The sequence below is a fragment of the Priapulus caudatus genome, unplaced genomic scaffold, assembly GCF_000485595.1.
Source record: "Priapulus caudatus unplaced genomic scaffold, Priapulus_caudatus-5.0.1 Scaffold9, whole genome shotgun sequence".
NCBI lineage: Eukaryota > Metazoa > Priapulida > Priapulimorpha > Priapulimorphida > Priapulidae > Priapulus > Priapulus caudatus.
In genome coordinates this window covers 902,394-914,893 of record NW_014577070.1, presented here as the reverse complement: position 1 = coordinate 914,893, position 12,500 = coordinate 902,394, and the positions used below count along the sequence as shown (strand labels likewise).

The window sequence follows — 12,500 nt, the reverse complement described above, 5'->3', positions numbered from 1 at the left end:
GTAATAAGTTTGCCTTCAAAGTAATACTAATACTAATTACAGTAATTATTATGCTTATAATTACGTGAGTGAAGCGTTAAGCAGAGATATTGACATGCTCTCTAGTTAAATTATATGGACGCTAAAGTGAGTTTACATATGCCATGTATTGACCTATTAATTCTAAAACAATAAGCCTACATCATTGGCTGTTATAGTTGCAATATATTATATTTCTAGAATGCTACAGAATTAGATATAGGCTCATAAAACCTATCATGAGATTTATAATATCCGCAATGACCCAAGAACGAAATATCACCCGTGAAACTTAAAAAAAGCTGTTCATTCCCCGTATATCGGGGCATTATCCAGTTGGTAGACAAATTGGCCGAGTGTTGTTTATAATCATAAATATTCGATACATACCTTCTACAGGTTCGTCCTCTTCAGGGCCAATGATCTCTAATGCAACTGCCTCCTCCCCTAGCTCCTCTATTACCTTCTCCCTCGGAACAGCCACAGTTTCTAAACATGAATAATAAATACACGACTGTAATGATAATGAAATAATGACCTAATTGTAACGATAGAATGTTTTGTAGTATATACCGAAAGGTATCATAATATCAAGAGTGAATAATAACAGATTAGTCACACAGGCTTTTACATGGGAAAATTAACAATGTGGACAATAAAAAGTCGCCCTTATTAACACCCATAATACGGTTTCTATGTGCCCACACGTACTCAACGCATACAGACACGCTCGCACGCACACACACACGCTCGCACGCACACACACACGCACAGGCGCGCATGCACATGTTAGCACGCACGCACGCACACACGCACACACGCACGCACGCACGCACGCACACCACACCATACCAATATATACAGTAAAGTTATCAAACGAGCAGACACTATGTTTAACGATTGTGATATATCTACAAACCTTCTATGACTCCAGCGACCATGCTGACCTCTTCGCTGACCTCCTCGATCTTCTTCGGTTTCTTCTTCTTCTTAGCGGGAGCCGTGATGTCAAATGCTTCGGATACCTCTTCTGGTGCCTCTTCAACTTTGGTGGGTTGCACTAGACTCACCTCCTCCTGCACCTCTTCCACGGGCGTTCCTTCATCTCTGATAACAGCTGGTGCCAGCATAGCTGTCATTTCTAAAAGTAATACCCACACTAAATTATGTACGTGGCCATAATTCGCCCTTGATTACAATTGGAAGTCAGAAAGCCAGTAACAGCTCTAGTAGAAGTAAAACCAGAAATATATATCGTTCTGTAAATCTGAAACACATATACACACGCACGCACGGACGCACACATACATACGATACATATAGCATGTTGTGTACGCACAATTATCTAGACTGTCGGACCCATTCACAATGCAAACGAAGGATAAATTGTACAATTTGAAAGCAGATAGTTGCATTATTTTTCCAATAAGCGCGTATATTCTTTACAATGGCCACCGATTCTTTTAATCACAAATCGTTTCATATTTGGTAATTTCACCAAATATGCGAAAACAATTTGCTGTTCTGCAGACTGCGCACCACTGCATCACCACGCCCCCTAGAAGTTTATGATTTTTGATCATTGGTAGCACTGTGATTTTTAATTGATTAAGACAACACACACACATACCCATTTGAACATCCTCGGCTACAGGTTCCTGGCGTTTAAACGTTATTTCCTCACTGACTTCTTCCAAATCTTCTTTCACCGGCTTAGGTGTGAGGCCAATGGTCACTTCTAGAATTTTATATTGATACACGTATAACTTGCCTGCCTTGTGTATAAGTAAGTTATATTATATACATAAAAACTTATGCGCATTTACGACAGAGGAAAATCGTTGTATAGAGAATGAAATAAGCCAAACGCGTCATTGAAATTATTAATTACTAGTCAATTGATAACATATTAATATATTCTACACAAAGTTTACACAGATCATATAACGACATGAAAATACAAAATGCGAACGTGGTTATGCATCTCAGAATAAAAATGAGGAATTCAATTATTGGATCAAATTTATTCGATTATACTGCAGCCAACAACCTTCGGCTGGAGCCTCTGTTGGCTTTTTCGGTTTCAACGTAAGCTCTTCGCCTACTTCCTCGGGCACTTCTGGTTTTTTCTTAGATATAGTAATATCTTCTGAAACCTCTTCCTTCTTAGGTTTCTTCTTTTTCTTCTTCTCTGGTTTTTTAACCTCAACTACGGGGTAAAACACAAACGGTAAATACGGGAAAGGGATGCGACCAATTGATATCACATGCTTTGATGACATTTTCACATTCAATGCTATGTGAAAATATTATAGTACAAAGTATGCATCATTGGCAAAAAATTACACGAAGAAAATGGGTGAAGAGAGGGAGCAAGAAATATATATATAGAGAAAGTGTGAATATGTTGGCATGCCTGCGCGCACGCACGAGGAAACGAATACAGACGTTAAAATAATGCCAACTACGAAGTGATATGGCATAAAAGAATGAGATAACAAGACACACCTTCCTGTTCAACCTCCACAGGTTTAGGTGCCTCAGGCGCCTTGGTCAACGTGACCTCAGCAGCCACCTCCTCAGGTACCTCCTCCACTGTGGGCTTGAATTCAGCTGTTACATCTTCTAAGGGCACGGCAGACAACGGTCACATCATGTCAGAATAAGGGCGTACTTAGAGATAGTACATGCACACGGATGTTATAGAGTCACCCAGCAACCCATTTCACCAAGGGGGAAATAAATACAATAGGTACATAGAACAACGATGAATTTTCTTTACCTAAAAGTCTAGAATAAAGTAATAACCAATTTTATACAATAGCGTCACTCCCTAACGCAAATAACAATACACAAACGAAGAGAAAGATGAGTAATAATTCATGCAGAAAGAACAGACGTTTGTCAACAACAAAAAATAAGTTAAATAACAATTATTTCATCATGCAGTCTGTGGAAAAAGGGGAATTTTAACAAACCTTCAACGATATCTTCTGCAACCTCTTCTTTGGTAAAGGCAACTTCTTGAGGCGCCTCAGTGGGCGTCTGTTCTATTTTCGATTTGAACGTAACCTCTTCCTCAACCTCTTCTATGGGTGATTCCTCTGGTGTGGGGGCTACAATGAGAACCTCTTCGGCAACCTCCTCTGGAACAGCCTCGATTACTGTCTCCTCAACTGGCTTCCTTGTGAGAGTCACTTCCTCCTCTACCTCTTCTACTGGGGCTTCTTCTGGCTTCCTCAGTACAAGTTCTTCTGTAACCTCTTCGGGAACCTCCTCCGGCACCTCTGGTACAACTTCCACATCGAATTCTAGATGGTATAATTCAAGATCAGAGAGTAATTAGTTTGTAAAAGCATAATACGTGTATATAAAAATATGAAAATGTTCATTTCTCAAGCTTCGAGATGATGAAACGCAGCATTGTGGATAAAACGATTGTTGATAAATTTTACTATAATGTTAAAATTTGTTATTTTAATACTTGTGAATGGCCTCATTTACCATCAATCTTCTATCACGCATCTGCATATCTATAGTGATACAGGCATGTCTCTTCAAAGGTATTAATAAATATAATAAAATACTCAAATGTCCTTCCAAAATAAATGTTACCAAATGTTACCTCTCCAGGTGACGATATGACTTACCTTCCAGTTCTTCCTGAGTAGGCCTTGCAATAGTGACATCCTCAGCAACCTCTTCTGGGATTTCTGATTAAAGCCAAACGAATCATGACACGCGTTAAAAGTATTCTTTGGCATTATTCCTCCACATGTAAACATTATCGCAAGCATTTCATACTAACATTATCGCAAATTTCCGCTACTGAACATTTTCCAGCAACATACAAGAATATTTGTACGAATGCATAGTCGTACTTACCCATATACCTGCTAACTGAAAACGTCGTAAACGGGTTGAAAAGCGAAAATAAATAGTGATAAATGTGAGAAGCATGAGAGTAGGATGAAAATAGAATAATGTTGATAATCGTGTGTAAATGTGTGCAAAATGTAAAAGGCTAATACAACTGCAGTGAAACGATATCTTTATTAGAATATACAGACGTATTTATATGATACACATACGGAGGAATAATTAGAAAGAAACCCATTATTAAAATGGACCGGAAGCAACGACTACGCATTTAGATCGATGACACGGGTTTCTGTCCCATATATGCTTCGCAATTCAATTCTGCAAGTCATACTGATGACAAACTCAGCCACTAATTGCTTAGAATATTATCACAAGTAATATTAATTTACAATATCTCAGATATATTATGAAGGACCAAGAGAATACAGGGTCTCAATTTTGGAATGTATTGATTTAAAAAATCAAAGGAAATCATATATAATGTAAACTAATATGTTGATCTTAATATTTCTGTACCCGCGGTAGCAGCACCCGTAAATCTAAAACGCGATGGCCCATCAAAACAGTACTGCAACCACATTAGATTTCACAGGCTTAGGGCTAACAAAGCAACAATATTCGGTTAAATATGTCCATAAAATAAAGAGCCCTCAGTACAATGGAATTGCCTCTACACATCGCAGGCACGATTTTTCTGAAATATGTGTTTGGATTCCCACTTCTGCTACAAGTGTCTGAACCTTAACATCTTTATTCCTCTTATCCTCACATCTAGTTCGATTTCTTTCACAATCGGCAGCTGAATTACAGTATCAAAATGCTTACGTTTTTACATTGTTTTTATTAAATTCCAAGATTGCTGGATCTGAATTTCCACGTGGTTGTTTTTCGGTGACTGTTTGAAACTAAAATATGTCATATATATTCCGTTTTGGCTTAAATATGTGACGAATGACGGCATAAGTTGCCCTTGGTTCCCTTTTCTTTACACGTTCTGCATAACATCTCTACTTCTTCCGAATTAACGCTATTAATCTAACATCTTTGATTTCGCCAGTGCCTTTATTTAATTGTACCTCTGTCAGACAATCTTCAGGGAAATATTCACTTATGACTCCTTCATTTCATCAGTCAATATAGGTATATCCCCTTCGCCTAATACACGGGTGAATTTTACCTACATAACTCATAAATCTTGTGCTGCTTGTTGTAGAAACGTGATTACATTCAGGGTTGCATACCTAATACGCATAACATAGTATAATGTAACGTATGGTACATTCAGTGTTTAACGTCATAAACGCGAAAAAACACATCTCAAAAACGCGAAAACCATTGTGTTACTAATTTTTTATTTAAACAACAGTTAGATATATTTCGGCATTTTGCAACAACGGTCAATGCGCATTTCTGTGCATTGGATAGCAACGTAAATTGGAAAATAATTTTTTTTTCTCACGTGGAATGATTTTCGTGCCATTTCACCATGCCATATTACTGTCCATTCGATTTCATTACCATCTTACATACCTAATCGATCATCACCTAATTTATTTCTGATCACCAATGTCAATTGTCACCACAATTACTCATGTCTCAATAGATTCCATGCCTCCTTTGTCACTATATTCCGCATTTTCATTTCCGCCTCTTTGGTCACTTCATTTTATAGTTGCAAGTAAATTCCATTTCCACTATGAGAATGTATTTGAAATGGAATTAATTACTAGTAATATTAATTAGGGAAATCATTATTATATGATACATATTGATAAAATCGATAATGTATCTAATTTGTTATATGTTAAAACGTGTTCGTATTGTATTAAGACTCACATGACATTAGAGCGATTATAAGTGTATTAAATTACTCAATATAAATCATTATGTAAAATATGCATAATAGATGTAAGGGTGGAAATTCAATCACAGTTATGGTATATGTAAATAAATATTAAACTGGGCACATCAAGGTCATATTGGAGGCAAAGGTCATATCTTGTAAACCTACAAGCTGAGACACACAAAATGCACAAGAAACAACTGAACAACAGAATAATCAATTGGAAATATATCATATAAATCTACCTAATTCAAACGATATTGAACCTAAGGAATAGTCTATTTGCATTAACCGCACGTAAAGCGTAATCGCTCTTTGCGTTTTGCGACTTTATGAATGCAAAGCGAGCAAACCATACAGCATAGTAACAAACCTGTAACTTCGTGCTCGCCGCTGGTCTTGAGCAAAACCGTCTGATCCGCCAGTTCCAGTGACACATCTTCTTCAGCAATTTCAACAACTCCAATATCAGTTGGAGACTCAATAGTAAACGCATCAGTAAGTTCTGGCCTAGGCACATTCATTGTGATCGCACCCCCACTGGTTTCCAATGGCATCTCTATGCCTACCACATCAGGGGATTGTGGTTGAACTACCATCTCCACTTCCCTACTTTCTTCTGTACTCATATCAAAGGAAACCTCAACAGGCACTTCTGGCTTCACCTCCATCTCCACCTCCTTGAATTCTTCTGTAGTTATATCAACAGAAACTTCCACCGGTATTATTGGTTGAATTTGCATCTCCACTTCCTTACTTTCCTCTGTAGTTATATCGATGGACACCTCAGCAGGCACTTCTGGCTGAACTTCCATCTCCACCTCCTTGAATTCTTCTGTAGTTATATCAATAGAAACTTCCACCGGTACTCTTGGTTGAATTTGCATCTCAACTTCCCTACTTTCCTCTGTAGGTATATCAATGGAAACCGCATCAGACATTTGGGGCTTAACTTCCATCTCCACCTCCTTGAATTCTTCTGTATATAAATCAATAGAAGCGTCCATCGGTACTGATGGTTGAATTTGCATCTCAACTTCCCTGCTTTCCTCTGTAGGTATATCAATGGAAATCTCATCAGGCATTTGGGGCTTAACTTCCATCTCCACCTCCTTGAATTCTTCTGTAGATAAATCAAGAAAAACGTCCATCGGTACTGATGGTTGAATTTGCATCTCAACTTCCCTGCTTTCCTCTGTAGGTATATCAATGGACACCTCAGCAGGCACTTCTGGCTGAACTTCCATCTCCACCTCCTTGAATTCTTCTGTAGTTATATCAACTGCTTTCCTCTGTAGGTATATCAATGGAAATCTCATCAGGCGTTTGGGGATTAACTTCCATCTCCACCTCCTTGAATTCTTCTGTAGATAAATCAATAGAAACGTCCATCGGTACTGATGGTTGAATTTGCATCTCAACTTCCCTGCCTTCCTCTGTAGGTATCTCAATGGAAACCTCATCAGGCATTTGGGGCTTAACTTCCATCTCTACCTCCGTGAATTCCTCTGTAGTTATATCAACAGAAACTTCCATCGGTACTGTTGGTTGAATTTGCATCTCAACTTCCCTGCTTTCCTCTGTAGTAATATCAAAGGAAACCTCAACAGGCATTTGGGGCTTAACTTCCATCTCCACCTCCTTGAATTCTTCTGTAGATAAATCAATAGAAACGTCCATCGGCACTGTTGGTTGAACTTGCATCTCAACTTCCCTGCTTTCCTTTGTAGTAATATCAAAGGAAACTTCTACAGGCATTTGTGGCTTTACTTCCATCGTCACCTCCTTGAATTCTTCTACAGTTAAATCAATTGAAACCTCGCCTGGGACTCTTGGTTGAATTTGCATCTCCACTTCCTTAGTTTCGTCTGTGGTTATATCAATGGCAACCACTGAAGGTGAAGCTGGGTGAATTTCTAAAGCCATTTGCTTGATTTCGCCCTCATGTCCAAGGTCAAGGCTCACCTCCGCAGGAGTAACAGCGTCTATCTTTAATTCGACTTCCTTTATCTCTCCATCAAACGGTACATTTAATTCAAGCTCACCAGGTTCAAGAGTGACATCCTCAGCAACTGCATTGAAATAACAACCTTTCAGCTTGGTAAATTATTAGCATGAATGCATTAGTATTAATAATTGCGTTCCTTTCCAAGTGGCATTAGACCTCCAAACCATGCCTTGGCATCAGGGTTAAACTTTAAGTCATTAATTCTGGTCTTGGCAAATCAACACAGGCGAAAACAACTCAGGCTACTTGGGAATGGTCTTGTGGCACTTCGGTTTAAATGGCCTCTCACCATGCCATTATCGTTGAGTGAGTAAATATATACGTAAACAAAATGTGTTAAATTTAACAACTAAAATTCATAATAAATAAATCGGGTTTAGTGTACATAGTAAATATGACAAGCATACATCACTGCCATCTATTTTTCTATATGGAATCTCTAAATAATATTATTAAGGCACATATCCATGAATGTCTGATTAGCGTGCATTCGAGTCCATAGTGAAACACAGCGCTTGTGCAAAACATGTACCTTGAAGGTTATGATATTGTAAACTAACTAATTAGATCAATATAGTAATTATACGCATTGAGCTCAGTTGCGATGAGCAAAGCAAAGACTAAGTGTTATGTTGAGTTATATAGCGCAATCACTGGTTCAACCCTCTATTAATCGTGCAACAGAACGGCACAACCCTCAGCATATTATGTCATTATTTTGCGGATTTGCGTTTTAAACAAACGCAATGAAGTAAGTTGTAATGTCCAGCTACTGACATAGCCCATTAGAAACAAGCCAAGTAATAAGTGGTGAACATGATTAGTCCTTAGAAGGTAAACACATCCTTTGTTTTCCATACGTAAATGGCAAAGAAGTGTAAACATGACAAAAAGCTTACATCATACATCAGGGGGGGGGGGGTTGAAGCCCACATATGAGAAGATTATTTAATAATTTTATCAATTGACTTTGTAAAAATAGAAATAAGTAAACAAGTTATAATATCACAGTCCCATAAAACCAACTATACACATTACAACAATAATGGTTGGTGACCATGATCAGCTGGCGAGGGTGATAGCTCTATCGAATTTCCATCAGTACGTACTTAAGTGAAAAAATCCAGTGAATACACAATACCATACCTGTGACCTCGTCCTTCTTAAGGGTAACCTCCTCATCAATCTCTTCAACGACAGTCGTTGGTTTTGGAGTAATAACAAGCTCCTCGGACACCTCTTCAATTTCTTCCTGGACGTCATCCTTCGTTTTAACAATGACTTCAACTGCTTCAGCGGCATCTGCAATTTCTTCGGAAGCTTCTTCTGGCTTGGTTGGGAGAACGATTGTGCTGGCCATTTCTTCTGATACTTCAGTAACCTCTTCTGTTGGTTTTGAGCGAATATCTAGCATGACTTCTTCTTCAGCTGTATCAGGTGATACTGCAGGAACGTCTGCAACCTCCATTACAACATCCTCCTCGGCAATTTCAACAACTTCAATATCAGCTGGAAGATCAACAGTCAATTCTTCAGTAAGTTCTGGCTTTGGTACATCCATCGTAACTTCTTCCACCGTTGTCTCTACTGGGATTTCTAAGCCGACCTCACCAGGGACATGTGGTTGAATTACCATCTCTGCTTCCTTGGTTTCCTCTGTAGTAACATCAACGAAAACTTCTACAGGGACAAGAAACTAAGGAAGTGGAGATGCAAGTTCAACCAGGCAGATGCAAGTTCAACCAGGCGTTCCTGTAGAGGTTTCCATTGACATGGCTACAGCCACTTCCTTGGTTTCTTCTGTGGGAATATCAAGCGCAGCCACGGAAGGTGATACTGGTTGAATTTCCAACTCCACTTGCTTGATTTCCTGCTCCTGTTCGAGGTCAAGGCTCACTTCTATGGGCGCAATAGCTTCTATTTGCACGTCGACCTCCTTTACCTCCCCATCATGTGGTACTTCTAATCCAACCTCAGCCGGTGTAACAGCTTCAACCGTGATCTCCTCGGCGACTGTATTGAAACAACATCCATTCAGCTTGATGCGACAATTAGCATTTATAAATTAGTATCGTTAGTTGCGGTACTTTCCCGTGTCGCAATACGTCTCCAACCCATGCCTCAGCAACATGGTTAAGTTGTAAGTCATTAAACTTGGTCATTCTCTTTAAAAAATATAATGTGATGTGCATCATGCATAGTTGTGTAAGTATGTATATAACCATTTATAAAATCAAGATGTTAAGTTGAATAGTTAAAAGCACATGGAATTAATTGACTATTTTAGTCGTTGTTATAAGACTGGCAGGTTATTAGCTATAGTTGGCAGGTATTGCTGTTCAGTTATTGCAGGAAGAATAATGTTAATGCAAATGGTTGCGAATGTCAAGTCATAGTTCAGTACGGTTATTTAACATTACCCGTGTTTTAACACATAGCATTTGTGCAAAGCAAATACCTATATAAGGTTAGCACCTGATCTGCCATGAATTAGACAATCAACATAACATAAACATCATACACTTAAATTAATTAAACATGGGAAATCCATAGGCGTTTGATGCAGCTAGCTGTTATGTTGAATATTGTATAGCAAAATTGCAGGTTTTAAATTGCCACTGATCATGCAAGAAGGAGGCACATGTGTGAGTATATTATCTACCATTTTTCCAATTGAGTTTAAAAACATAATTAATTAACTCCTTCACAATATAAAACTACCAATGAACCAGTTGGACATATCACAATAGTAATAGCCAATACTCACATGAATCTTACCAATTCAAAAGCGTTATTTGTTGCCTATCACAAGTAGAAAAGAAATATCGCAGATGGTACAACAAAATGACATACCTGTCACCTCTTCCTGTGTCATTGGCTTAAGGGTAACCTCCTCAGCAATTTCCTCAACGACGGTTATTGGTTTTGGAGTAATAACGAGTTCCTCAGACACCTCCTCAATTTCTTCCAGGATTTCATCTTTTGTTTTAACAATGACTTCAACTGCTTCAGTGGCATCTGCGAGTTCTTGGGAAACTTCCTCTGGCTTGGTTGGGAGAACGATTGTGCTGGCCATTTCTTCTGATACTTCCGTAACCTCTTCTGTTGGTTTTGAGCGAATATCTAGCATGACTTCTTCTTCAGCTGTATCAGGTGATACTGCAGGAACGTCTGCAACCTCCATTACAACATCCTCCTCGGCAATTTCAACAACTTCAATATCAGTTGGAAGATCAACAGTCAATTCTTCAGTCGGTTCTGGCTTTGGTACATCCATCGTGACTTCTTCCACCGTTGTCTCTACTGGGATTTCTAAGCCGACCTCACCAGGGACATGTGGTTGAATTACCATCTCTGCTTCCTTGGTTTCCTCTGTAGCAACATCAACGGAAACTTCTGTAGGAACGCCTGGTTGAACTTGCATCTCAACTTCCTTAGTTTCTTCTGTAGTCACATCAACAGAAACCTCTACAGGGACGCCTGGTTGAACCTGCATCTCCACTTCCTTGGTTTCTTCTGTGGAAATATCAAGCGTAGCCACGGAAGGTGATACTGGTTGAATTTCCAACTCCACTTGCTTGATTTCCTGCTCCTGTTCGAGGTCAAGGCTCACTTCTATGGGCGCAATAGCTTCTATTTGCACGTCGACCTCCTTTACCTCCCCATCATATGGTACCTCTAGTCCAACCTCAGCCGGGGTAACAGCTTCAACCGTGATCTCCTCGGGGACTGTATTGAAATAACATCCATTCAGCTTGATGCGACAATTAGCATTTATAAATTAGTATCGTTAGTTGCGGTACTTTTTCGTGTCGCAATACGTCTCCAACCCATGCCTCAGCAACATGGTTAAGTTGTAAGTCATTAAACTTGGTCATTCTCTTTAAAAAATATAATGTGATGTGCATCATGCATTGTTGTGTAAGTATGTATATAACCATTTATAAAATCAAGATGTTAAGTTGAATAGTTAAAAGCACATGGAATTAATTGACTATTTTAGTCTTTGTTAGAAGCCTGTCAGGTTATTAGCTATAGTTGGCAGGATTACTGTTCAGTTATTGCAGGAAGAATAATGTTAATGCAAATGGTTGCGAATGTCAATCATAGTTCAGTACGGTTATTTAACATTACCCGTGTTTTAACACATAGCATTTGTGCAAAGCAAATACCTATATAAGGTTAGCACCTGATCTGCCATGAATTAGAAAATCAACATAACATAACATCATACACTTAAATTAATTAAACATGGGAATCCATAGGCGTTTGATGCAGCCAGCTGTTATGTTGAATTTTGTATAGCAAAATTGCAGGTTTTAAATTGCCACTGATCATGCAAGAAGGAGGCACATGTGTGAGTATATTATCTACCACTTTTCCAATTGAGTTTAAAAAACAGAATTAATTAACCTCGTCACAATATAAAACTACCAATGAACCAGTTGGACATATCACAATAGTAATAGCCAATAATCACATGAATCTTACCAATTCAAAAGCATTATTTGTTGCCTATCACAAGTAGAAAAGAAATATCGCAGATGGTACAACAAAATGACATACCTGTTCCCTCTTCCTGTGTCATTGGCTTAAAGGTAACCTCCTCAGCAATTTCCTCAACGACGGTTATTGGTTTTGGAGTAATAACGAGTTCCTCAGACACCTCCTCAATTTCTTCCGGGATTTCATCTTTTGTTTTAACAATGACTTCAACTGCTTCAGTGGCATCTGCGAGTTCTTGGGAAA

At 38.7% G+C, this 12,500-nt stretch overlaps 1 protein-coding gene across 1 annotated transcript in view; it reads right to left on the bottom strand.

Annotated features, from left to right (window-relative positions):
- The window catches only part of LOC106806630 (titin-like), a 165,642-nt gene that overhangs the window by 15,521 nt on the left and 137,621 nt on the right, over window positions 1–12,500 (bottom strand). Inside the window, exons 116-125 of the mRNA XM_014808636.1 lie at window positions 10,605–11,241; window positions 9,538–9,764; window positions 6,117–6,996; window positions 3,669–3,731; window positions 2,997–3,329; window positions 2,527–2,643; window positions 2,069–2,227; window positions 1,649–1,756; window positions 938–1,159; window positions 409–507 (exon numbers count right to left, since the gene is read on the bottom strand). Of these exons, the coding sequence (XP_014664122.1) occupies window positions 409–507; window positions 938–1,159; window positions 1,649–1,756; window positions 2,069–2,227; window positions 2,527–2,643; window positions 2,997–3,329; window positions 3,669–3,731; window positions 6,117–6,996; window positions 9,538–9,764; window positions 10,605–11,241 (2,845 nt within the window). The remainder of the gene's footprint in view (window positions 1–408; window positions 508–937; window positions 1,160–1,648; window positions 1,757–2,068; window positions 2,228–2,526; window positions 2,644–2,996; window positions 3,330–3,668; window positions 3,732–6,116; window positions 6,997–9,537; window positions 9,765–10,604; window positions 11,242–12,500) is intronic.